Below are 27,863 nucleotides of genomic sequence, written 5' to 3' on the forward strand. Positions count from 1 at the left end.
TCTTAATATCCATCACTCACTGACTCCAATCACAGTGTCAGATCCAAAATTCATTCCAGACTCCTTAATGGCTCTAAGCTCTAACAAATCAATTAGTCCTAAACTCCTCATGTTGAACTCACACTGTTGGACCAATTTTACAGGCAGGAGAGTAAGTAGGAACCTGGCTTTAAATTCTGTGATGAATGATGCAACAGCCAAGCTGGAGAAACAGCCTCAGAAGCCCTGAATCCCCATCCCCTATCAAATGCTTATAAAGAACCCTAGATCATCCTCCGTCAAATTATTTATAGGTGTCAAGAAATATTTCTAATTATATCCATTCACAGCCACAGTCAGTGAATATTGTTCAAAGAGATTGCCAAAAAAGGTTTTGCCAAGTAGGTTCCCAACTGGGACAGCTGAGGTAGCTGCTGTGTTTGCAGAATGGCCTCTATAAAAGTGGAGCTGAGATGCCTCTGTCCTGTCCTTCCTCAAAATTCTTAAAGGTATGTATTTTGTTGAAGAACATGGTTAATTTTACATTCCTGATAATGATTTTTCATTTAAGGGAAAAGACTACCATTTCCCAAATGTGAATTTTTCTTTACACATTCCTAAGGATGACATTGTACACAAGATAGTTACTAGTGTTTATGACTAAATGCAAAAAAACAAACAAAAACAAAAACAAAAAAAACCAATCCCACATTCTCTGTTTTTTCTTTCAACAGTAGTTGTCTGCTTTGAGCCTGCCACCTTCTTCATCTGGTAACATAAGAGGTAAGAGGAATTTATTATTACACTCTGAAGAACAAAGGGATCTTTATATTGCAACATCTTAATGAGCTACCATTTAATATCCTAGATTAGTACTGAATATAGGACACAAAGAGCTCTTTAAAAATGACCTCTCATAAAATTTTGACTTTTCTGGCCATTTATCCAAACAAAATTTCATGAAACTTCTCTTTTGCATTTTTTTAGAACTTCAGGAAGAATGCATTCATCTTATGTACTATTTAATGTGCATTACTACTCCAATTTAACCAATAAGAGAGGTCACATGGTAAAATGAAAAATGTGTCAACTTGGAAGTCAAAATCTCTAGGTGCAAATACAGGCTTTTCCAGTTGCATAGCTCAAGCCAGTTAGCTTTTATGTATCTTCAAACACAGTGTTTGCAGTGGAATTTTTAGCAATGAACTCAGATTTAGGAGAACAGGTCTCATGTCTCATCATTGCCACTTACCACCTCTGTGACACTGATTGACCCTTCACCTTTCTGAGCTTTAGTTTCCTCATCAGTAAAACGAGGAGGATGAATTCTACATGACTGCTAAGGTTCTTTCAGTTCTTGCTGTCTATGATCTTAATCAGTGCTGTCAAGGACCCCTGCACCCAATGACAACATTTAATGATCTTCCCAAATATTTAAGTTAGGACATGTACTTTTAGTATTATGTTAAGAATATACATAATGATGAAAACCTACTATGCATTTAACAATGATTTCAAATGAGTTTTATATTTAATACAATAGCTATATTCATTTAAAAATTAGAAAACATATTTATGTGAAATTATAGCTTATTCAAACTTAAGGCAGTTATCGCTGTGTGGATTCAAGGAATCCCTAAAACAAACATGAGGCTCCTTAGGGTCTTGTGACCACAACTGACCTAAGACATGAGATGTAAAGGTGACATCTTCCTTCTGTTTCACAGAACGATTGCACCAGAGTAATTTCTGGATAGTATCATGTTATAAATTCAAAATTGTGCAATGTAAAAACAAACATAGACACTTGATAAAATAGAATAATATTTCTCTTCTGAGGAAAAGAAATTAAATGTTTCAGTATCTGTCCCCTGAAAATACAATTAAATTTCACTGTGTCCTCAGGAGAGTTTGCAGAAATGATTGATTTTGAGATAAGGGTTTGTGGCAAATTCCATATCAAACATTCTAAGTGGAGGGGAAGTTTAATGTTGATGAAGACTAAGACTCTTTCTGCAAAGCCTACAGAAGGTTGAGGCTATTACTGTTGTCATTATTGTTGTCATTGGTAACCAAAACACATCTCCCTACAAACCACTGCCTCTTCCACTTATCAGTGGTCACTTTCTTTTAATCTAATCAGAACAAAGTGATTTATTTTATATTCTCATAATTTGTCAGTGGAAACAAATTTAAGTTCATTCTGGCTTGAAACTGTATACTATCAATTTCAGATGAGATATCTAAAAGATTGATTTTGTTTTTTTAAAAAAGGGAGAAAAAGAGACAAATTCATAACCTAAAACAAGGACAATTAGATTTAAAGAAATTAGTATGCTGAAATCAAGTGGAAAACTCAGAAAAATACGGATGAAAAATATACAATTACTGTAAAGTTTTAGTAAAAATTCAAATGCCGGTTTTACTCCAAGAACATTTTAAAGTTGCTGACTTTCCCACAACATAAAGTTAATAAAAGAGACTTAATTTTGAATTAAGACAAAATCATCTATTGGGTTTTCAGCTTTCATTGTACTGATTTTTCCCTTTACATACCTAATACCTATCAGTTAACATTCAGTTTATTTGTATTTATTAGGTATCTTCAACCTGGACTTATGTCCTGAAAGAACAGATGAACCTTTTAACATCCAAAGTTAACTTTTACATCCAAGTTTAGTAATTTGGGAAAGTGGGAAGTATGCCTAAATAAAAACTTCAGCTTTTAAAATAGTTTAACTTAAATCATGATGCCACTTAAAACAGTTTCCACTTCTCTGTATCAACACAATGTAAAACAAGAAAAGGAGGGGTTGGAAAAAGGGAAGGAAAAAGAGCAAGTAGAAAAGAAAACATTCTGAACACATGGGAGACATGACAAACGCTGCTGGTTGACTATCAACCCCTCCGCATTTCTCAAGTAAGGCTTACAGTACAGAGGAAAGAATGGAGGCTTAAAATGTCACAGTCACAAAAATTAAGCTGCCAACATAGGGCTTTCAAGTCCACAAACTGATCTCTCAGCGCCTTGACAGAGTACACAGAATAATTCCAAAGGTAGAGGCCAGGAAAACAAGTGTGGAAAATGAAGCATGTTAAAGTGAAATCAACAGGACAGTTCTCCACCCCACCCTGTTGTCTCACCTAGCCCTGTTTCTTCCTCCAGGTGCACCTAGCCCTGAGCTGCCATCAATAACCTGCAGCCATGAGTAGCGACGCTGAGATGGCTGTATTTGGGGAGGCTGCTCCTTACCTCCGAAAGTCTGAAAAGGAGCGCATTGAAGCCCAGAACAAGCCTTTCGATGCCAAGACCTCAGTCTTTGTAGTGGACCCTAAGGAGTCCTATGTGAAAGCCACAGTGCAGAGTAGGGAAGGGGGGAAGGTGACAGCCAAGACTGAAGCTGGAGCTGTGAGTAAAAAAATAAAGAATTAAAAAACAGTGAAGGGTAAAGGGTGAAGGGAGGCCCAACTACTACTTAGTTGATACCCACTGGCTCCTACTTCTCTTAACAGACTGTCACAGTTAAGGAAGATCAAGTCTTCTCCATGAACCCTCCCAAATATGACAAGATTGAGGACATGGCCATGATGACTCACCTGCACGAGCCTGCTGTGCTGTACAACCTCAAAGAGCGCTATGCAGCCTGGATGATCTACGTGAGTGTCCCCCATTATTCACCAATTCCCTGTACTTGATGTGTTCGCTGATACAAATTAAGGACTTCATTTTCAGATTTTGCTAGTCCGTTGCAATATTCTCTTAAGACCAATCATTTGGTTAGCATAAATTCTGATGCATTTGAAAATGTACATGTTGGAAAGCCATCTGTTTAACTGAATTAGTTGGAAAACTAAAGAGATCTGTGCAATAGCAATGACAGAGGGAAGCAACAAATAAACCAAAATCATTAAACTTCCTGAGAACTAACCCAGTTCTTAGGTCTTTTGCCCCTTGCCATTAGAGCAGGATTTCCAAGATATAATAATGAGGTAATTGCTGATTGAGCAACCCTGTCCTTTCCCACAGACCTACTCAGGCCTCTTCTGTGTCACTGTCAATCCCTACAAGTGGCTGCCAGTGTACAACCCTGAGGTGGTGGCTGCCTACAGAGGCAAAAAGCGCCAGGAGGCCCCGCCCCACATCTTCTCCATCTCTGACAATGCCTATCAGTTCATGCTGACTGGTGAGTGAATCCATTACAATGCTACAGGCATTGTAAATACTTGTATACTAATAACACAGAAAACATCTGACCAGTACTTTGAGACTAAAACATTCAGCATAAACATGATAATCAATAATCAAAATGAATTTAGAATAAAATTACTCATTTCAAAAATGTAGAAAATTCTGCTTAAATTTCTACACTGAAATCTGAATTAACTAAAGCTAATTATAGCTCAAAATTAACCAAATGTAGGTATCAAGTCTCTTATTTATAACTAATATATCATCTCTTCTAAAAAGTAAACTTTGAAATTTCATAGTGACAAGTTATCACAAGCACTATAAGAAACTGTGGATTAGACATTAATGTGAGAGAATTTCAAACTATGAACCAGGTGACATTAAATGGTTATTCATTCAACATTGGCTGATTATTCTCATAGATAAAATGGTGGAATAATGCATTCCCCTTACTATCACATTACTGGCAATGGGAGTGTTATCAAATTAATGAGCATACCTTTCGCCACTTATTTTGAAAAGACTTGTAAAAAGCACAAGTTTATATAGTTTTTATTTTTCTAAGTGGAGAATTGTAAACACATCTTGGAGTTTACAAGTACTGTGTTAATCTAGGTGGTGTGTTTGGTTTTTTGTTGTTGTTGTTGTTTGTTCATTTATTTTACATTATCTTTTTTTTTTTTTTTTAATTTATTTATTTATTTATTTTTTTTACGTTTACATAGGGTAATGATGTTTATTATATTTTTCCCCTCCCCCCCACCCCTCCCACCCCTCCCACCCCTCCCACCCCTCTTTTCCCTCTACACAGTCCTTCTTTCCTTCATTCTTACTGCTCTCCTTAGCCTAACTCTAAACCTAACCCTAAACCTAATGCTAGCCCGTCCCACCCCCCATTATATGTCCTCATCCGCTTATCAGCGAGATCATTCGTCCTTTAGTTTTTTGAGATTGGCTTATCTCACTTAGCATGATATTCTCCAATTTCGACCATTTGCCTACAAATGCCATAATTTTATCATTCTTCATTGCGGAGTAATATTCCATTGTATAAATATGCCACAGTTTCTTTATCCATTCATCAACCGAAGGACATCTAGGTTGGTTCCACAATCTGGCTATGGTGAATTGAGCAGCAATGAACATTGATGTGGCTGTATCTCTGTAGTATGCTGCTTTTAAGTCCTTTGGGTATAGGCCAAGGAGTGGGATAGCTGGGTCAAATGGTGTTTCCATTCCAAGCTTTCTGAGGAATCTCCACACTGCTTTCCAGAGTGGTTGCACTAATTTGCAACCCCACCAGCAATGTATGAGTGTTCCTTTTTCACCACATCCTCGCCAACACCTATTGTTGCTTGTATTCTTGATAATCGCCATTCTAATTGGGGTGAGATGAAATCTTAGGGTAGTTTTGATTTGCATTTCCCTTATTACTAGGGATGTTGAACATTTTTTCATATATCTGGTGATTACTTGTACATCTTCTGTGAAGTGTCTGTTCATTTCCTTAGCCCATTTGTTGATTGGATTATTTGTATTCTTCATGTAGAGTTTTTTATTTTACATTATCTTTGATTTCTCTTTCACAGATCGTGAGAATCAGTCCATCCTGATTACGTATGTAGATGTCATGCCTTTCTTTCTGTTGAGTTCTGATCATTATGGTGGTTATTACCACCTTACAATCTGATTTTTTTCTTGTTTGGTCTTGACAGCGGAGAATCTGGTGCAGGGAAGACTGTGAACACGAAACGTGTCATCCAGTACTTTGCAACAATTGCACTTACTGGGGAGAAGAAGAAGGAGGAAGCACCCAGTGGCAAAATGCAGGTAGGTATGATAATTATTTGAGAAAGAAAGGAAGAAATAACAAGTTTTTAAAGATGTGAACACTGTACTACAAAACCATTGTGATCACTTGCATAGGATGCCAGAATTTGGAAAATAATCTTGAATGGGCTTATGAGAATGAGACGAACAAGGCAACTGGCAAGTTTAATAGGCAAGAGTTCCCATGAACATTTATTATGAGCAAAAGGTTGACAGATACAGGAATTAAGGCCACGTCATTGGAGTGTCTCGTTCCTGGATTTGTCTTCCTTTCCACTCACTTTACAAAACCTTACCTCAAATTTCAGAATGCTGTGAAGGGGCAAGGTGAAAGGGAAGGAGGTCAATGGGAAGTTATTTTCATACACTGCAACTCAGCTTTCCTAAATTTCTTTATCCAACTTACTCATTTTTCTTAAGGGGACCCTTGAAGATCAAATCATCAGTGCCAACCCCCTACTGGAAGCCTTTGGCAATGCCAAGACTGTGAGGAATGACAACTCCTCTCGCTTCGTAAGTTTTTCACTCTTCCTTTTTCATGTGAGAAATGCCACACTGGCATTTCTGTACATGCAGTGTCAATATCTCTCATGTATTTGGTCCATAGCTAACAAAAAGTTTGTGCCTTTTAATCAGTGCTCCCTTGCTTTCTTAAGGGTAAATTTATCAGGATCCATTTTGGTGCTACAGGCAAACTGGCTTCTGCAGATATTGAAACATGTAAGTCAATAATTACTATTGATTGAGAATCTTTCAGGGGTGGGGGTTGGAAAATCCTGTTCTTATGTATGCTGTGTAAAATTTTCAAATGCTTAAATTTTCATCATGACTCTTTCTTTTAAATTTACTTAATCTGATTTTACAGATCTGTTAGAGAAATCCCGAGTCACTTTCCAGCTGAAGGCTGAAAGAAGCTATCATATATTCTATCAAATTATGTCTAATAAGAAACCAGAACTTATTGGTAAGAAACATCTTGATTTTTTTCTACCAATGAAGAATAATAGCTTGTCTGTAATGTCCCTTTGAAATGTTTTTGATGACCAAAGTAACTCTATCTGTATACTGTTCTTTTCCATGTGTTCAGAAATGCTTCTGATCACCACCAACCCATATGACTTTGCCTATGTCAGTCAAGGTGAAATTACTGTGCCCAGTATTGATGACCAGGAAGAGTTGATGGCCACAGATGTAAGTAATGGGTACAAAGCAAGAAAAGCAAAGTAATTTTCCAGTATATAACACTCTCCTTCCTATATTAGGGTAAAAAGCATTAGCAGAAAAACTATGACTAGGTAATACTACTATCTTTTCGGCTTTCTTAACTCTTGTAGAAAACGACAGTATATTTCAATGTCCTTCCAATGTGTTAGGAAAGCTTTAAATGACTGTGATAAATGTTAGGTCTTCGACACTCCTTACTTAATTGGTTCTTTTTATTCTTTCTTCTCATTTTTGGTCAATATTGTACACTTTGTTATTTCTTTTCTATTTTATACCAGATCCTATACCCAAGAATCTGGAAAAGAGCTACAATATTTTCATGTTTTTAAATAACAAAACATGAAATTTTCAGTCAAAATGTAACCACAAACTTTGTTTTGAATAAATGTCTGTGACCTAACAGACAGGCCTCTGGCCTGCCTATGTACTGTTAGAAAAATATGGATTGTTTATCTCAAAAATATTCTTTGGGGAGACTCCTTGATCCTTGACATTTATTTTAAAACTATATATTCTTTCCTTCTCCACCTCTTTTTTCTAAAGATTATTACTTTAGAGCTTATTTTCTCAATACATGAACTTTATACATATTTTGTATTTTCTTTTGAATTTCTGGATAATCTTTGATTGTCATATTTTTAAATTTTAATACTCCAACACCCCCCAAATAAGGTTGACAGTTGCTTATGAAAATACCTTTTCTTTCAAAAAGTTTATAATCTATTTGTGTGCCTTTATCTTATGTCAGTTTTTATTCACTAATAACTTATTATTATGTTCATGTGTCCAAAAGTGATATGGAGTTGAAAAATACCCACTAGTTTGGGAGGTTAAAAAATGTAACAGTTTTACTCTTGGACTTCTGGATGGTCCCTATTCACGCATGTAAGGACAGGGGAAAGTTACTTAACCTCTCTGAATCTGGGTTATGGGTGTGCTCTGTAGATATGCAGCACTACTGAGCTTGAACTGGAAAACAATAATTCTGTGAAAGAGTCTTAGAAAATAAGAATGGTACATAAACACACTTTCCTCTTCCTTCTGTAATCCCTGCCCACATTTATAAATCTTTGCAAAGCCTAGCAAGGTAGTTAAGAAGGTAATTAACATGTGATAGGAAAAAAAAAAATAGTTCACTGAAATAAGAAAGTTTTTTTCATAAATATCTCTTCCCTGCATGAATAGTGAACAACCAGATGAAGTTCACTCCCAGGCATCTCATGACCAGTTGAGCTGTGACTTTTTATCAGAGAGACATATGGAGAAATACTTGGAGCAATTGTTGTTTTCATATCCTCTTTTCAACTGAATCATTTGTGCCCATTCAGGTGGGAAGGTAGACTGCAATTGCCTATTAGTTTAGGACAACATAGGAGAAGGAGGAGGAAAAGAGATTTGGGAGATTGGAAACAAGAAACAAGAACAACCCAAATCATAAGGAGTATGTGCCTGAGCAGAAAGGGCAGGCTGAAATAGATGGTAAATGGTCTTGACATCAGTGGTTATGGGTATGAGTCTGGTTGAGTTAAAGTCTGATTTAACTCAAATAGAAAGACTGCTATATGCCTGCTGGTGTTGCTGCGTGGATCAAAGAATTAAGAAAATGAATGCCTTCCAAAGTAGGCGAAGTGTTAGCCAAATACATGTCAAGGCACAATGAGGAAAACATAGATAGGCAGACCTTCAGTGTCATGAGTACATCTGCAGAGTGATCACTGGAAGGTGAGTAAATTCAACTCTTTCAACAGAGCGCCGTGGACATCCTGGGCTTCACTTCTGATGAAAAGGGGGCTATTTACAAGCTAACTGGGGCTGTGATGCACTATGGCAACATGAAATTCAAGCAAAAGCAAAGGGAGGAGCAAGCTGAGCCAGATGGCACTGAAGGTACCACTTCTGTTGATGGCTTTCATTTGAAAGTACATGTCAAGAGTTTTGCAGTGGCAGAGTCAATGTTTTTTTACTTTCTTTGAACTGCCTCATGAGGGGCAAATTTATATGGAAAGTGAAATGACGTACTGTCTGATGTTTTACACAATTGAGAAGACTTGTGGAGATTTGCAATTTCTGTCCGTTCCATTCTTCATTAACTTTTTAAATTTTTTTTTTAAAAATTTTTATTTGTTCTTTTTAGATATACATGCAATACAGTGCATTTTGACATAATATACATACATGGAGTATAACTTCCCATTCTTGTGGTTTTATATGGTGTGGAGTTACACTGGTCATGTATTCCTATATGAACATAGGAAAGTTACGTCCAATGCATTCTACTGTCTTTCACATTCCCATTCCCTCTCCACTTCCTTCATTCCCCTTTGTCCAATCCAATGAACCTCTACTCTCCCCCACCACACCCTTATTTTGTGTTAGCCTCCACATATCAGAGAGTTCACTTACTTTTTGTAAGCTAGTATTTAACTAATTGGTTAAAATATGTTTTATTTAGTGAATAATGTTTGCCCACCTGCACTGGGGGGAAAAATTGAGATCTGAATTTCCTTGTTACTGCTAGGTTAGGGTTTTTAAATTATTTCTATGTGTGATATAATATTGCCATATTTTAAATATTACATAGATTATCCCATTCCCCAAGCTCCAACGTATCATTATAAAAATGACTAAAATTAGCATGAGCAGTGGCAATATTTTTGAAACAACATGAATAAATGAATAGATTTCACAACATTTGCACATATTACTATTTAAGCAAAGTTCTTTTTTTATCATCATCCCTCACTTCTTAAATCATGTAAACCATGCTTGGTTTCACCATCCTCACCTTGTTCATGCAGTTGCTGACAAAGCTGCCTATCTTCAGAGTCTGAACTCTGCTGACCTGCTCAAAGCCCTCTGCTACCCCAGGGTCAAGGTCGGCAATGAATATGTCACCAAAGGCCAGACCGTGCAACAGGTAAACATGATTTCACTTGAACCACAGGAAACTCAAGAATTCATTATTGTGTTCAGTTCACAAAACTAACACCACAATTCTTTTTGAAGGTGTACAATGCAGTGGGTGCTCTGGCCAAAGCTATCTATGAGAAGATGTTCCTGTGGATGGTCACCCGCATCAACCAGCAACTGGACACCAAGCAACCCAGACAATACTTCATTGGGGTCTTGGACATTGCTGGCTTTGAGATTTTTGATGTGAGTAGTAAATTGACAGAAAATCAGCAAATGCGAATCACTAATAATTTGACCAATCTTCTTAGAGAAATCAAAGTTATCTTTACAAATGTACTTTAGAAAAAGTACAAACTATAATTCCTGCTTTTAAAAAGGGTCTTTGAAGAGATGTGAATTCAAGTAAATAGATAAGAATAGAGAATTCTACTTTTTCACATCTAGAAGTCTTGAAATACAGTCCGTGAAGGGAATATTCAAAATCTATCCTTGTCCCAATCAGAGTAGTATACAAGTACTTTCTTAAATTACTCTAAGGGAGTAAACAGTCCTCATTTAACAGGATTTTGCCTATCATGCATGATTTCATGCAGTTACTTGGAAAGTATCTGAGGAGTCAATTCTTTGTTAAGAATTATATCATACTTTAAGAAAGGAATATGAAAATTTATAATGTAATAAGCCAAAATGCTTTAAATTCAGAAGAAAATGTTAGTACCTACACTGTAGATACAAATACTTAACTTATGACTAATTTCCTATATTTATTCCTTCCTATAGTTCAACACCCTGGAGCAGCTGTGCATCAACTTCACCAATGAAAAACTGCAACAGTTTTTCAACCACCACATGTTCGTGCTGGAGCAGGAGGAGTACAAGAAGGAAGGCATCGAGTGGGAGTTCATTGACTTTGGGATGGACCTGGCCGCCTGCATTGAGCTCATTGAGAAGGTATGCATGACTTTTTAAGTGTTCGAAACAAGAAAAACAAATTGCCCACCTCTCTATGCTTCATTACAATCCCAATTCTCAAAAACAAGCAGCGGTGTTTCATGACATGTTTGTACAGTCTGATTCATTGTGAGATGTGGACAAGTGGTCCATTATTAATCAATAAAATACAGTAGTGGATAGAAAAATGACTATAACACACCATAGGTTCACATTTATAACTCTTAATTACTTCTTTCTCTCTCACTTTTATTCCTACATGATTTTATAATTATGGTAGAAAGGAATTAAACTACAGCTAGTTCTCTGAGTACTATAATTAACACTGGTGTACCCATGACAGTGTATTGTGCACGTATTATCCCTCACTTATAATAAGGCAAGCTATATCAAGATTTCTTAAACTGGGTGCAGTGGTGCACACCTGTAATCCCAGGGGCTCAGGAGGCAGAGGCCGTAGGATCTCAAGTTCAAAGTCAGCCTCAGCAACTTAGCACAGCCCTGAGCAACTTAGCGGGACCCTGTCTCTAAATAAAATATAACAAAGGACTTGGAATATGACTCAGTGATTAAGCACCCTTGGGTTCAATCCTTAGTACCAAAAACAGAAAAGTGTCTTAAATATAGTCTTAAGTGTTGAACATTTAGCCCTTCAACTGTTGAAGTCATCAATTCACTCTCTACTCAAGATGATTACTGAATAAACACCAAGCTCCTAAATGACCTCATCTAGAAAATAAGCTCTGAATTCCCAATTAATAACTGATAGATTTAATAATTGGTGGTAGAACACAGTTACATCAGATTTAGATATATTAAAACTTATGGAGCAAAAAACACCCCAAAACTTATCAAATAATTATTAAATGCTTCAAAACAAATTGAGTTCATCGTTTACCTACTGATACCAGAAAGTATGTGTGAATTCTACCCTAAGCAGTAGAAAGGAAGAAAAAAATGGAATTTCCCTCCAGGAAAACTTCAAATAATCTGGTCAAAATTCACAAAAATGTAAAGAAGAGAGTATAAAAACAGACTAGATCTGCACAACTTGGAAAAATGTTACTTTAGTGACAGAATGTCTCCACTATTCATGAGAACTGTACAGCCTCCAGGAAAGGGATTTATTTTCTTCTCTAGTTTTCAGTTTCTGCCTCATCAAAATGGTGTTTGAAAAATAATTTATGAATTTGTGAAATCATCAAAGTTGAATTTGCTTTCAGTCTTTCATATCATTTTACTACTGAAAAAAGTCAAACTGCTTAGAAAGCAAAACCAAATTACCATTACTTAACTCCATTGTTGTGGAGGACATAGTTTAAAGTACATAATTTTAATGATATAAAACAAAATGCATTTTTCTCTTGTCAATAGTTCATTTTTAGTCATTAGACGTGATCTTTTCATACATTTGTCATGTATAGATTGGGGTAAAGGAAGTTCTATTGTCGGTAGAGAAAAAGTATTCAGATATTTACATTTATGGAATAAGAATTATTTTTAAATGATACTTTTAAGAATTTACTTTTATACACTTAAAGTTTGCCAAATGGCACAAATAGATTTTTTAAGTGAGTCTTTCTAATAAACATATTTACCTTACATCCTTTGACACATAATGATTGTTTGACATTTTGGCAGTAGAGAAGCATCATTAAAATACAATCATGCCTATTTAATGTGTCACTCCAAGTCTTTGAAACATCATATTTTCAGGTTTCCATCAAATGCATTAGCTATTAGAGCACAATTTCCTCAGGGACTCATCATCATCCCCTTTTTCTTTTGTTAGCCTATGGGCATCTTCTCCATCCTGGAAGAGGAGTGCATGTTCCCTAGGCAACAGACACCTCCTTCAAGAACAAGCTATATGAACAGCACCTTGGAAAATGCAACAACTTCCAGAAGCCCAAGCCTGCCAAAGGCAAGGCTGAGGCCCACTTCTCACTGGTGCATTATGCTGGCACTGTTGACTACAACATTATTGGCTGGCTGGACAAGAACAAGGACCCCCTGAATGAGACTGTGGTCGGGCTATACCAGAAGTCGGATTGAAGACTCTGGCTTTCCTCTTTGCTGGGGGACAAGCTGAAGCAGGTAATTTTTTAATATCATATGTTTTAAGAGTCACAAAATAGAAACATACTGTTTATCAGAAACATACAGGAAAATCTAACATGAAAATACTAGCCAATACTGCTCTAATGAAAGAGAGAATATTTAATAACTGTAGTCCACAGTCAAGACTTTCAGAACTCAAATTGGCATGATGGAGCATTTAGTCTACAGTCTCATATTTTTCAAGGAGAAAACAGACACAGATACTTAAGTGACTTGCTCAGGATTATACAATTCACGTATTACTTCCTTCAAGGATCCAGCTAAGTTGGAGATAAGGAAGTTCTTTCTCAGTCTTAGCACTAGGGGAATTAAAGTTTTGTTCTCTTAAGTACCATAAGACCAGATGTGCAAGTAACAACATGGAAGTACAGGCAAACAGAAAATAAGACTTCCCTGCAGGTGAGCAGAGACTCCCAACCAAGCACGCAACTTGCCTCTCCTGGGGGAATGTGTGCATTAAAAAAGGCCTTCCTATTCTGTCTCCTGGGTACATCCTTCTAGGAACAGGCACTGCTGATCTAGAGTCGGGGAGTCCCATCCTCTTCACATTATCTTTTCACATTACCTTTTCACTCACATTTTTTCCCCCCGGAGTGCCTATAATGTGAGCCAATGATTATATTTTCTTAGTCTACAATTGAGGGAGGAAAGATATGGAAGTAAGAGGAATAAGTGCAAATTGAAATTCCAAAGGGAATTTTGGTAACCTGATGTCTATGGATTGTAGTTCAAAGATTATTGCAAATTATTTTATTTATTTATTTTTTTTTTATTTTTCAGAGGGTGGTGGTGGTGGAAAGAAAGGTGGCAAGAAGAAAGGTTCTTCTTTCCAGACAGTGTCAGCTCTTTTCAGGGTACAGTATAAACATGAATTCCAGAGTAATACTTTTATTAATAAATTAAATTATTTTAATAGGAACTTCTAAAAAGATACCTTAAGGTAAAAGTCAAAAAAGTAGTGATGTACTAAAGAAAAACAATCTGAAAAATACCTCAGGAAAAATTTAACAAAAAGAAGACATAAGTATATCTCTTCACATCAAACTTTCTGATAAGTCAGTCATTTTCCCCAAACTTCAAATGTAAGCGATCTGTATTAAACAAATTTCATGAAATCAATACTCTTAAAAACATCTATTGTATTCATTATACCTACACCATATTATCAAAGTCTCTATATAAATTTTCTCTGCCTGGCAGTGCTTGAAAAAAACTAAAATTGACTGATTTTGTATTTTGACTGATTGTATTTACTGATTTTGAATTTCCCATGTATACTCCATATGTATGATTGCTCTTAGTCCTTATGATAATTTGAAACAGCTCATTAGAATGTGAAATGGGGGTGAAACTAATTACAGAGCATTGATAGGGACACTTATGTAGATTCAACTACAATTACTTTAAAATTTTTCATATGGTTTTATAGGAGAATTTAAATAAGTTGATGACCAATCTAAGGAGCACTCACCCACACTTTGTACGGTGCATCATCCCCAATGAAACTAAAACTCCTGGTAAGACACATCTAATATCAAAATGAGACTCCACCATGCAGCCTATTTAGACTATTAAACTGAAAATATACCCTTTTTTTAGGTGCCATGGAGCATGAACTTGTCCTGCACCAGCTGAGGTGTAATGGTGTGCTGGAAGGCATCCGCATTTGCAGGAAGGGATTCCCAAGCAGAATCCTTTACGCAGACTTCAAACAGAGGTTTGTGTCTCATCTTTCCAAGTGTTACGTGAAGTATTTGTTTTTTTAAAATGACATTTTGTTCTTTGAAACTTAAAGTGTCCATATTTTCAATACTACCTACTAAGTGTTCTACTTTTTTGTTTTTAGTGAAGAAAAACCACCTTTTTATGTTGTTTTTATTTTGACAGATACAAAGTTCTAAATGCAAGTGCTATCCCAGAGGGTCAATTCATTGACAGCAAGAAGGCTTCTGAGAAACTTCTAGGGTCTATTGACATTGATCACACCCAGTACAAATTCGGTCATACCAAGGTACCCCCCATATTTCTATCTATCATAATTTCATCATTTTGGACTTTCTCATGAGTGAAAACCAAACATTTAACTTGTTCCTTGGCAAGGTTTTCTTCAAAGCTGGCCTGCTGGGGACTCTAGAGGAGATGCGAGATGAAAAGCTGGCTGAGCTCATCACACGCACCCAAGCCATCTGTAGAGGGTACCTGATGAGGGTGGAGTTCAGAAAGATGATGGAGAGGAGGTGAGGAACAAAGCACAAGTTTCTTCCTTTTTCACACTTTATAACTGAATTCAGTGAAGTCACTACTTTTGCTGATGGTGATTTCACATTTGTCTCCCTTTTCATCTGTTTTCCTTTTCAACAGAGAGTCCATCTTCTGCATCCAGTACAATGTCCGTGCTTTCATGAATGTCAAGCACTGGCCTTGGATGAAGCTGTATTTCAAGATCAAGCCCCTACTCAAGAGTGCAGAGACAGAGAAGGAGATGGCCAACATGAAGGAAGAATTTGAGAAGACTAAGGAGGACCTAGCTAAGTCAGAGGCAAAAAGGAAAGAACTGGAAGAGAAGATGGTAGCTCTGATGCAAGAGAAAAATGATTTACAACTCCAAGTTCAAGCTGTGAGTATTACACCTTGCATAGTTCAGTCATATCTTATTACCCAATCACGGTCTGACTGAGCATAAAAATTTTTTCTTAAAGTTTAAAAATGAGAAGGTTTCCACTGAACACATTTGTTAGTATTGCTCACCCTTCAAAAATACTAAGACTCAGACAGAAAGAAGCAATAGATGCAAAACCACATGTGCTACATATGTTCAAATGTGCATTTATACATAGTTTGGTCACCAGTGAAGAAAGTCCTAAGATATCCCTAGATATGTTCCTTTCTTTATGAGTTTAATCTCTTAGATTATATTAGATTAAATATTTTTGTGCATAAAATAGAAGTTACATTGTTTCTTCTAGGCAGGAAAAAAAAAAAGGCTGAGTTAACTACCCCTTAAATGTGAAAAAATAATCCTGGAATGAGTATGTGACTTTTCCAAAAGTAGCAAAGTTTAGTAAGTTGTAGAATTTTTGCTAAAGGGCTAGTTTTCCAGATTTGAATTTCAACACATAGATATTTGGAGGAAATGTGTCACTATTAACCAGTAAACTAAAAAAAATGTTAACAATATATTATCTACTAATTTTTTTAAAATTTGGCAATTTAATTGGCATTTCTGTTGATGAAACTGGTAGTCACTGAAGTTTCTACCTTTTAATAAATTGTGTGTTTTTAGATACAACTTAGACAACTGAAAATATTCCATTTCTTCCTTTAGGAAGCAGATGGCTTGGCTGATGCAGAGGAAAGATGTGATCAGTTGATTAAAACCAAAATCCAGCTTGAGGCCAAAATCAAGGAGCTAACTGAGAGAGCTGAGGATGAGGAGGAGATCAATGCTGAGCTGACCGCCAAGAAGAGGAAACTGGAGGATGAGTGCTCAGAACTGAAGAAAGACATTGACGACCTAGAGCTGACACTGGCCAAGGTTGAAAAGGAGAAGCATGCCACGGAGAATAAGGTACAAATTGTTATCCATTTTAGAGTACTGACAAGCATTAAACTTGTTACTGAAGTATTTTAATTGAAAGTTTAATTTTATAATTATTGAGTATTAAAGAAAAACACAATTATGTCCTCTCTTTAGTCTTCACCTCTATCATATATACCTTTGCCTTTATCTTCTATTGTATTCAGCCTCATAAGGCTAGGTTAACTTCTGCTTTCTATTTCCCTTGTCAGGCAGACATTGTCCTAAGATACTACCATCCTTTTCAAGATAACAGTCTGTCATTAGCATTCCTGTTATCTGTTCAAATCTATAGGTGAAAAACCTCACAGAAGAGATGGCAGGCCTGGATGAAACATCGCTAAGCTGACCAAGGAGAAGAAGGCCCTCCAAGAGGCCCACCAGCAGACCCTGGATGACCTGCAGGCAGAGGAGGACAAAGTCAACACCCTGACCAAAGCTAAAACCAAGCTTGAACAGCAAGTGGATGATGTAAGTGTGAAAATAAAATGTTTCCCCTTAAGATGAATGAAATCAATGACAATGACATGAAACTATCAGTGACATCCACAGACTTTAACTGCTCGTTTGTAAGCAAAATCCTCAAGATATTTGTTGTATCTTTTAAAATTTTCTTGAGTATCAGGTGAGTGGCATGGGATTCAGTGCATATGAAGTTAATTAAATAATATTCATTATGAATTTAGCTTGAAGGATCTCTGGAACAAGAAAAGAAACTTCGCATGGACTTAGAAAGAGCCAAGAGAAAACTGGAGGGTGACCTAAAACTGGCCCAAGAATCCACAATGGATATAGAAAATGATAAACAACAACTTGATGAGAAACTAAAAAAGTAAGTATAATTCAGCTATTAACCTGCCCAATGTATGTCAATGCAGACAAAACATATGTTTAAAAGGTCTCCAAATACTACTTCATGGCATGTACAAAAGAATAATGGCATCTTTGATTTTTTTTATTAAATGAAAATGGCACATTATAGACATGTAAAAATGTCCTTCCTCAACACCAGTGGTATAAAGAAGTTTGATTATACAATGAAAAGAAGATTAGTAAGAAAATTGCCTACAAGATAATGTGTTACTCTTCTACTAGGAAAGAGTTTGAAATGAGCAATCTGCAAAGCAAGATTGAAGATGAGCAAGCCCTTGCAATGCAGCTGCAGAAGAAGATCAAGGAGTTACAGGTAAGTCATAACCTCCATCTTTTCTGGGCATTATAGGAAACAAAACTCCCCAAATTCATATTAATTCTGACATATCACACCCAGGCACGCATTGAGGAGCTGGAGGAGGAAATTGAGGCAGAGCGGGCTTCCAGGGCCAAAGCAGAGAAGCAGCGCTCTGACCTCTCTCGGAACTGGAGGAGATCAGCGAGCGACTGGAAGAAGCTGGTGGAGCCACTTCAGCCCAGATTGAGATGAACAAGAAGCGAGAGGCTGAGTTCCAGAAAATGCGCAGGGACCTGGAGGAAGCAACCCTGCAGCATGAAGCCACTGCAGCTGCTCTTCGGAAGAAGCATGCAGACAGTGTGGCTGAACTTGGGAACAGATTGACAACCTGCAGAGGGTCAAGCAGAAGTTGGAGAAGGAGAAGAGTGAGCTAAAGATGGAGATTGATGACCTTGCTGGAAACATGGAAACTGTCTCCAAAGCCAAGGTCTTTTCTAACTTTTAATCTTTATTTGCAATAATTCAAAATGGCTGACTTTATATATGAGTATATATAGCCAATTTGCATAAATATTAGATGTTACCTGAAGTTCAGGATTTTTCTTAATAGATATAATATTGAACTGAATCACTTAAGTTTCATATCTTATTTGTAGAAATCACTTTAACTTTAAACTTTGTAGCTATTATCAAGACAGAGTACAATTACAAAAAAGACATCTAACGATCATATTCTACATGATGTAGGATATAAATAATGTTCATGCTTTCCGAAAGAAAATAATCTCACTTTGACAATCACATGTTCATTCCTTTAACCAAAATTAAGTGCACTACTATTTCCTAGCACCTGCCCCACAAAATTCAGATAGAAAAGTAAGTAAAATTCAGTCCCTTTCCACAGTAGTTATGGATCTTCAAATTCCAACCTTTTAAATAGAAATGCATCATTTTTTCTTGTTTTCTACTTCCCACCACAGGGGAACCTTGAGAAAATGTGCCGCACCCTGGAGGACCAGCTTAGTGAAGTGAAAACGAAGGAAGAGGAGCAACAACGCTTAATAAATGAGTTGTCAGCCCAGAAGGCACGTTTACACACAGAATCAGGTCAGTATATGGGTATCCTTGGCTTTTGGAGAGATGGAGAATGAAAAGCAAGCCTCCATCCATAAATCACAAATCATGCTTTGGGTGATGGACACCCATTTGCAATTTCCCCATTGACTCTCTCATCTTTTTACCAAGAAATGATAACACACAGAGATTCTAAACTATAACTGGATGAAAAAATTAAGTTCCTTGGATTCAGGAGATTTTTGTTGCCTCGGCATTACTCAAAAATCCCAAATACTAAAATGTCAAAGAAAGCTCATACACTTTAGAGAAATCTAGAAATGGTCTTCTCAACATCTCTAAGGCACTTAAGGTTTTTTTTTTTTTCATCATATGAAATAAAAAGGTTCACATGTTATTCCATTCTTTAAATTATTCTTCATCTCAACAACAAATTTAAATCACTCATGTTATCTTCCACAGGTGAGTTTTCACGACAGCTAGATGAGAAAGATGCTTTGGTTTCTCAGCTATCCCGAGGCAAACAAGCATTTACACAACAGATTGAGGAATTAAAGAGGCAGCTAGAAGAGGAAACAAAGGTGAGAATTCTCCAGTTGTTATTTTCAATCACTTGAACTGTACAGCATGACACACACATAGAGATTATCAATGATCAGAACATAAACTTACATTATACATGTTTTGGTTGGTCTAGGCCAAGAATGCTCTGGCCCATGCCCTTCAGTCAGCCCGCCATGACTGCGACCTGCTGCGGGAACAGTATGAAGAGGAGCAAGAAGCCAAAGCTGAGCTCCAAAGGGCCATGTCCAAGGCCAACAGTGAGGTTTCCCAGTGGAGGACCAAATATGAGACGGATGCCATCCAGCGCACAGAGGAGCTGGAGGAGGCCAAGTAAGGGTTTTTTGGTTAGGGCAGCAAAAAGAAATAAAAGAAAAAACAGTGAAGAAAAAAATAGAAGAGAATATTTCAGGCATGCAGCTAGGTGAAGAATTTTATCATAAGAAGGTAGATTCTACCATATCCTCCTTCTTACAACTTGGTGTATGCCTGCCCCGCCCCTCATTCTGTTACAGAAGCATATTACATTTCTTTCCACCAAAATGGATTGTTAGTTATTAGCTTACTCTGTATAATTAAGGGCAATTAATTTCCTTTAAAAGAAAAAATGCTAAGATTATCTTGCAAATTACTATGAATATTATAATAAATAATGATGAGTTTTTCCTTAGCTAGAGTGTTGAATGTTCAGAATAAGACTCATACCACCAGTATCAATGGACTTATTCATGAATTACTCATACCATTTGTGGAATAAAACTCATGGGAGGAAAAAAATTATCATATTCTTAGTGAAGGAAGTCGTCCTAAATTTCATTTATTTCTGATAGTTGTTAGAATTAAACCAAATGAGAGGGTCTGGCAAACATTGCAGAGGGAGCATTCTAGACAAGAGTGTACATGACTTGAATGAGTCATGAATTGGGGGAGTTGGTGAAGGGAGCAGTAAAGAAGACTTTGGAGGATATTTGAGAAAAGTATTAATGGAATAATACTTATTTTCTGGGGTCATCAAAGCCAGAAAATTACTGGTTAATTGTACAATTTTGAACATATCACTCTGGATCAGTTTCTGTATCAGTACAGTAGAGAGGACCGTACTAGAAAATGTCTAAAGATCCTGTTCAGTGCTAACATTCTTTGATGAAATGCTTCCTGTTCATCATTACCATTGCTTCCTTATCCTCACATTTTTCACACTGCTCACTCAGCTTAAGTGCTTACTCATATTCTGTCTCTCAAAATGGCTTAATAATTAGGTATAAAAACTGAAATAAAAAACTCAAGAAAGAAAAGAGTTCTAGGAGAGATAAAATGGGTACTTTAGAAATTTAACAACTTGTGGATATAGGAGTAAAAAATGTTGGAGAAAATATGCTTTCCTAGTCAACATATTTATAGTTTCTTGTGGTCACTTTGATTCTGCCCCCGGTTACTCACATGAACCAACTTTTCAGGAAGAAGCTGGCTCAGCGTCTTCAGGATGCTGAGGAACATGTAGAAGCTGTGAATTCCAAATGTGCTTCCCTTGAAAAGACAAAGCAGAGGCTTCAGAATGAAGTGGAAGATCTCATGATTGACGTTGAAAGATCTAACGCTGCCTGCGCAGCTCTCGATAAGAAGCAAAGGAACTTTGATAAGGTGGCTCACAGTTCCTAGGGGGACACCAGCATGATTCTTGTTTTCAGAGGCTAACTGTTGACGTACTTCCAGGTTCTGGCAGAATGGAAACAGAAGTATGAGGAAACTCAGGCTGAACTTGAGGCGTCCCAGAAGGAATCACGTTCTCTCAGTACGGAGCTGTTCAAGGTGAAGAACGCCTATGAGGAATCCCTGGATCAACTTGAAACACTAAAGAGAGAAAACAAAAACTTGCAGCGTGAGTCACTGTAATCATTCTATTTCAAATATTGTAGGGAGAGATCTTTTCAATTTTTCATTCTCCTTAACCAAACTTTGCTATTTTATTATTAAATTACAGAGGAGATTTCTGACCTGACTGAGCAAATTGCAGAGGGTGGAAAGCATATCCATGAACTGGAGAAGATAAAGAAACAAATTGACCAAGAGAAGAGTGAATTGCAGGCTTCTCTAGAGGAAGCAGAGGTACATGTTTCATTTGCTCACCTATATATTATAAATAAATTGAAAAATAATACAACTGAGATCTCTTATGTTATGAACCTTTAGGGTATAATGCATATGATTCAATGAAAATGCTTAATAATACCTTGGTAATAATGGACAAAATTAAGATGTATGAAAGTTTGGAGTTTTCAAATGCCTCCTTGGGAGAAATCATACTGTGGGGTAAAGAAAAAAGCTCTTTAGGTAACCTAAATGTTTCCTTTCTTAAGGCCTCTCTTGAGCATGAAGAAGGCAAACTTCTTCGCATTCAACTTGAGTTGAATCAGGTGAAATCTGAGATTGACCGAAAAATTGCTGAAAAAGATGAAGAAATTGATCAGCTAAAGAGAAACCATCTCAGAGTTGTAGAGTCAATGCAGAGCACATTGGATGCTGAGATCAGGAGCAGAAATGATGCACTGAGGATCAAGAAGAAGATGGAGGGAGACCTAAATGAGATGGAAATCCAGCTGAACCATGCCAACCGCCAGGCTGCTGAGGCAATCAGGAATCTTAGGAACACACAAGGCATACTCAAGGTACATTGGGGTAAACACACTGGTGTCATACAATTTGATGCCATTACATAACTCAAATTTTAATATTTTATGAGGACTATGAATCATAAATCACCTAAAGGATATGGTAATCAATTAAACTTTTTAGTCACATCACTAAAAAAGAACTTAATTCTGTGTGAAAGGCCCAGGATAGTTTGCTTTGTTATTTGCAGAGAAGACAAAGTGGTGAGGAGTAGGGAGACGGAGGGAGTGAAGAGAGTTTAGCCATGTGCCACTGCATTTACATGAACTTTGCTTGTTTAATATATAAAATAACACAATTAGACTAGCTGATCTTGAAGGTTACTTTTCTGATTCAAAATTTTATAGATTTAGCCATGGTGCTTTTTATCATCCAGGATCTAAAATAATAAAATATGTCTTCTGAGTGCTACCCTAGGCTTCCAAATTTTGTCATTAAAGGTACTTGTAGATTGTTCCTATCTAATTATGCTCTAATTTATTAAGATTCAAGTCCTTTCATGACCCTCAATTTGTATCCACTTTAATTGGAACATGAGTAAGAGTCTTTTTCTCTTTCTGGGTAGGACACTCAGCTACATTTGGATGATGCCATCAGAGGCCAAGATGACCTTAAAGAACAACTGGCAATGGTTGAGCGCCGAGCTAATCTGATGCAAGCTGAGATTGAAGAACTCAGGGCATCCCTGGAACAGACTGAGAGGAGCAGGAGAGTAGCAGAGCAAGAGCTTCTGGATGCTAGCGAGCGTGTGCAACTCCTGCACACTCAGGTGAGGTTCAGGTCTAGTTTAGCAGATATGCTCTCAAAGCTAAAGTCAATTTGAGAGGATAAGTTTGTTTATAAAATAGAGAACTACCTTGGCATGGATCCATTTCTGGATTTCTGAAAAACGTAGAGAGTGATCTAAGTATGTACTGCGACCTAGTTGGTTTATAAGTGTATTCATAGACTGGCATATTCATGTTAGTTGGAAATAAACCAGAGTTTTAAACTTATATTATGAAGCACAGAAGACTACCTATGAACAATGTTGGTGCTAATCTTGTCTTTTGCAACTCTAAACTGTAAACAAATAGGTAAACAAAATAAAGACTAAACCATCAGATATTATTTGTGTATTACATATGCACATAAGGTTAATCTCATGGAATATAAAAAGAAATTCTTGGTTCAAATTCATAGAAGTCATCATTTGTAGTAGTTAGCATTGGTTGTTTATAGTGGATTTGTTAAATTAACAGTGGCATATCCTCACAATGGTGAATATGTAGTAATTACAGCACACGTTTATTGCAATGGAAAGAGGTTCATAAAATAATAAGTGAAAAAGCAACTTCAAAATGATATAGGACGCATCATCTTTTGTTAAAAATATACAGAAGATATTCAAAAGGATTAACAAAAGTGTTATGAATGGTTATCTCTGGTTAGTGAGAGTACAGTAATTATTTTTCATTTCTTTTTTGCTAATTTCTATATTCTACTCTTTTTACAATAAACATATTTACTTATGAAGTTGCAGTGTGTAGAAAGTCATTACAGAAAAGTTAAAACTGCATCCTAAAAATACTTTAAAGTCAAGTTAATAGGAAATATTTTTCTTACTTGTTATGAGTATCTAGAATTGATTGGATATTTCAAACACTATCAACTTTCCCAAAACAAAAAACGTTCATAATTCAATTTATGTACCAGTAATGATGCTATTTATGCACTTGGGATATGGAGCCAACAATATGAATAAATAGCTAAAAATTAATAATTCATTTTTTCGTCAGTTGCATGATATAAATTCTGCATAGCACCTTAAATTTGGAGGCTTTTACTTTGTGTTTACAGACAGCCACTAATAACAGTTGAATATGTTTGGTATTAGAAATGAAATTTTACCTGGAATAAGTTAGAAGTTTTATGAACAGAGATACAGGTATAAAGAAGAAAAGACATAAACTTAGAATTAATTTCTGATTTTGTTTTTATTTTGAACATTTCTGATGTTCAGCAATTTATGCCTGTGTATGCTAGTTCAAACAATAATGTAAATGGTTATAATATAAGTAAATGTGATTTTCCTCTTATTAATTTGCTATAGAACACCAGCCTGATCAACACCAAGAAGAAGCTGGAGACAGACATTTCCCAAATCCAGGGAGAAATGGAGGACATTGTCCAGGAAGCCCGCAACGCAGAAGAGAAGGCCAAGAAGGCCATCACTGATGTAAGCAGAGGACCACACTTGGTGGGCAAACTCAAATCCGCTTGTACTCTCTCAGCTCTTAACTAACTCTATTTTACTACTAACCAGGCTGCCATGATGGCTGAGGAGCTAAAGAAGGAGCAGGACACCAGTGCCCACCTGGAACGGATGAAGAAGAACATGGAGCAGACGGTGAAGGACCTGCAGCACCGCCTGGATGAGGCTGAGCAGCTGGCACTGAAGGGTGGCAAGAAGCAGATCCAGAAACTAGAGGCCAGGGTGGGTGTCCACTCATTCATTTGATTCCCAGCCTGTTCATGTGGCTAGTTACAGCCCAACTGTTAAATGCCTTTGTTCTCTTCCAGGTAAGGGAACTTGAAAATGAGGTTGAAAATGAACAGAAGCGCAATATTGAGGCTGTCAAAGGTCTTCGCAAACATGAGAGAAGAGTGAAGGAACTCACTTACCAGGTGACTGGCCTTTTCATATTTTCCAGGGCTTTCAAGAAAATTTTTAAAAAATAAGACGTTTTCAAATAACGGTGCTACCTATTTACTGCCTCTTTCAGACTGAGGAGGACCGAAAGAATGTTCTCAGGCTGCAGGACTTGGTGGACAAATTACAAACTAAAGTTAAAGCTTACAAGAGACAAGCTGAAGAAGCTGTGAGTATCTCCACTGTAAAAGAGAAAGGTTTAGGACCATAGCGTGTGCCTTGAAGTTTCTAGAACTTGAGGAGCTTTCTTTATGGCAAAGAACTCAAAATTGGGAATGTGAAATTAGGTAGAAAATAAATATTAATTTAAAATGAAGTGGGGCACAGTGGTGCATGCCTGTAATCCCAGCAATTCAGGAGGCCGAGGCAGGAGGACTGAAAGTTTGAGACCAGCCTGAGCAATTTAGTGAGATCCTCAAGCAATTTAGAAAGACCTTAAATAAAAATAAAATAAAATACAAATATAAAATTAAAAATAAAAGGGTCTGGAGATGTAACACAATAGTAAAGCATCCCTGGGCTAAATCCCTAGTACTAAAAATAAATAAATAAAATTAGAAAAACTTGGCACAAATTACTAGAGCTTTGGAGTTTCTGGTTCATTTCTTCTGAGACCAACACACTTCCCTTCCTATCTAAACTCCATCATTCATATGCAAATGAGGATCTGAATTTTAAGCCTTATTTAATGTCATGATAAATCCATCTCAGGAATTTTTTTTCTTTTCAATTGTCTTTCTTGTTAATTCTGAAATCTTCCTTAAGGTTCTCTGCACCCAACACCACTGCACCTATTTTTCAAAATTTGTTTCACAGAAACAAGACTAAATCACATATCCCACTACTTTGATCTCTCTGTTGTCATTGTAGCATCTTTAGTTTGTCAGGGAGAGTCAAGTGAAAAGAGAGTGAAGAAAGGGGTTGTAAGCACAATCATATATAATGCCAAGTTTCCGTGATGCCCTGTCCCAGTACAAGTATGACATAAATAACAGAGCATTTTGCTTTTGCATTCATGAAGCAAACCCTGTAGCTGCTTTTAGTAACAAAAGCAGTAACAATCAGCAAATGTCAAATTTTATTGTTCTCTCAAATTCAATTCTGTTCACAGGAGGAACAATCCAATGTCAATCTTGCCAAGTTCCGAAAGATCCAGCACGAGCTCGAGGAGGCAGAGGAACGGGCTGACATTGCTGAGTCCCAGGTCAACAAACTACGGGTGAAGAGCCGAGAAGTTCACACAAAAATCATAAGTGAAGAGTAATTCACCCAAATGGTGAAAGTGACCAAAGATGCACAAAATGTGAAAATCTTTGTCGCTATCCTGTATATCAGTGAAATAAAATCTGCAGAGAATTTTGCAAATCTAAACATGCATTTGTCTGTTAATTATAAGCTTTACAATGCTATTAAAACTAATTCACTTATTCAACATTTGTTAAGCTACTATTGTGCACAGAGATGAAGAAAGGATTGTGAGTAATGACTCAACTTTTATAGAAGACCAATGATTTAACGTACTCTGAGAGTATGCAAGAGGCACCCTTAATTCATTCAACCAATTTTATTGAGTACCAAGTTATGTGTCTGGTACAAAAATGGGCAGTAAGGAAATGACAGTCATCCCTCTCTGTGAGGAGCTCAGTTCAATGAGGGTGCCAGCAATTCAAGCAAGTATGATATAGCAAACACGGTCTTATAAAAATATAAAAACAAACTGTGGCAATGATTAAGTGAGCTGCTAACCGGGTAGTCCAGAAAGCTTTTCAAAAGAGACTATAAGCTCATAACTCAAAGATGAGTTAAGAGATGATAGAGAAAAGAAGACAAAACAAACATGAGGATTCAGAGTAGTTTAAGCGTAGGCTTCATCAGCAAAGGGTAGCAGATGAGACCAGATTTGGAAGGTAAGGCCTGACTGTGAAGGTTGGCTTCATATGTAGTACTGAGGAGTGAGGACATGCATTAAACCAATCAAACTTCACAAGGAGAGTTGATACAACTCTGGCAGTAGTATGTAGGAAGGTACCAGTAGGAAAAAAAAAAAAAAAAACAGAGCAGGAGAAGACTGTTAGAATGGTTCTAAAATTAGAGGCAATGGTAATGGAAATAATAATGCAGAGTGAAAGCAGGGTTCTAAAACCCATGTAAAGAATGGGCTGGCCAGGAAAGCTCTGAAGAGGTTACACAGTTTCACAGCATTAAAGCTTCTACTTACTTTGTAATTACAGAGTTTATTTCCTTTAAGGAGAAATATTCTCTTCCTCTGAATACTTTCTCATCCAAGAAAAATGGACAGAACATTTTAGGTAAATCTTCGTGTTGACCTTCTACTTTCTATAGACAACTCTGCTTATCAAGGAATTTGACTTTTCTCTGTACCTCACATATTTTAAGGAGGAATCATAAGCGGAATTGATTCCTTATTTTCGTAAAAGAATATGACTGAAATTTTATCAGAACAGTTGCCAGAGTGATTTTTCTCTGATATTTTCTTGAAACTTCAGATTTGGCTTCATTGTGTAGATATAAAAAAGTAAGATAGCAGAATACCAACTTATTACTTTACAATGGTGGATATCCCTTTCTAATGAGGAGGCTGTTTTGAGAAATCTCCTTCCTCAGTGTGGAAATCCTAATTAGTAATGAGGAGCTTGCTTCAGGAGAAGAGAATGTCAGAGGGATAGAAAATAATTATGAGGAATATTTCACCTAAGCCAGAAAGACTAATGAAATATCCTGCTTAGAGTAGGCATTTATTATCAAATTTTAATTAAGCTCTGTAGAGTTAACCTATCGACCTCAGAAGCACTGAGCAACAGATTTTTTATTCTGTCTCCTAACTATTTAAATAATTGCTTATATAGAGAGTTGAGAGTGGATTCCATTATATATGGGTCAATTATTCTTA

The 27,863-nt window shown here is 36.7% G+C and overlaps 1 protein-coding gene across 1 annotated transcript; it reads left to right on the top strand.

Annotated features, from left to right (window-relative positions):
- Nucleotides 1-417: 417 nt before the first annotated feature.
- Myh4 (myosin heavy chain 4) lies at nt 418-26,323 on the top strand. Its single transcript, XM_047547112.1, is given in 45 exon segments — nt 418-488; nt 714-762; nt 3,146-3,388; nt 3,493-3,636; nt 4,007-4,163; nt 5,758-5,785; nt 5,884-5,998; nt 6,419-6,511; nt 6,655-6,718; nt 6,864-6,962; nt 7,086-7,189; nt 8,971-9,109; nt 10,021-10,139; nt 10,229-10,378; nt 10,916-11,086; nt 12,879-12,921; nt 12,924-13,133; nt 13,136-13,183; nt 13,988-14,061; nt 14,637-14,724; nt 14,807-14,924; nt 15,095-15,218; nt 15,308-15,444; nt 15,569-15,824; nt 16,533-16,775; nt 17,080-17,116; nt 17,119-17,255; nt 17,471-17,616; nt 17,880-17,970; nt 18,055-18,136; nt 18,139-18,324; nt 18,327-18,442; nt 18,936-19,062; nt 19,492-19,610; nt 19,727-19,923; nt 21,048-21,231; nt 21,304-21,469; nt 21,572-21,696; nt 21,948-22,256; nt 22,826-23,029; nt 24,353-24,478; nt 24,566-24,736; nt 24,823-24,927; nt 25,026-25,121; nt 26,064-26,323. Coding segments are annotated over 43 exon segments (5,805 nt in total). The 5' UTR covers nt 418-488; nt 714-762; nt 3,146-3,184; the 3' UTR covers nt 26,217-26,323.
- Nucleotides 26,324-27,863: the final 1,540 nt, after the last annotated feature.

Source organism: Sciurus carolinensis, chromosome 3 (genome assembly GCF_902686445.1).
Source record: "Sciurus carolinensis chromosome 3, mSciCar1.2, whole genome shotgun sequence".
Lineage (NCBI taxonomy): Eukaryota > Metazoa > Chordata > Mammalia > Rodentia > Sciuridae > Sciurus > Sciurus carolinensis.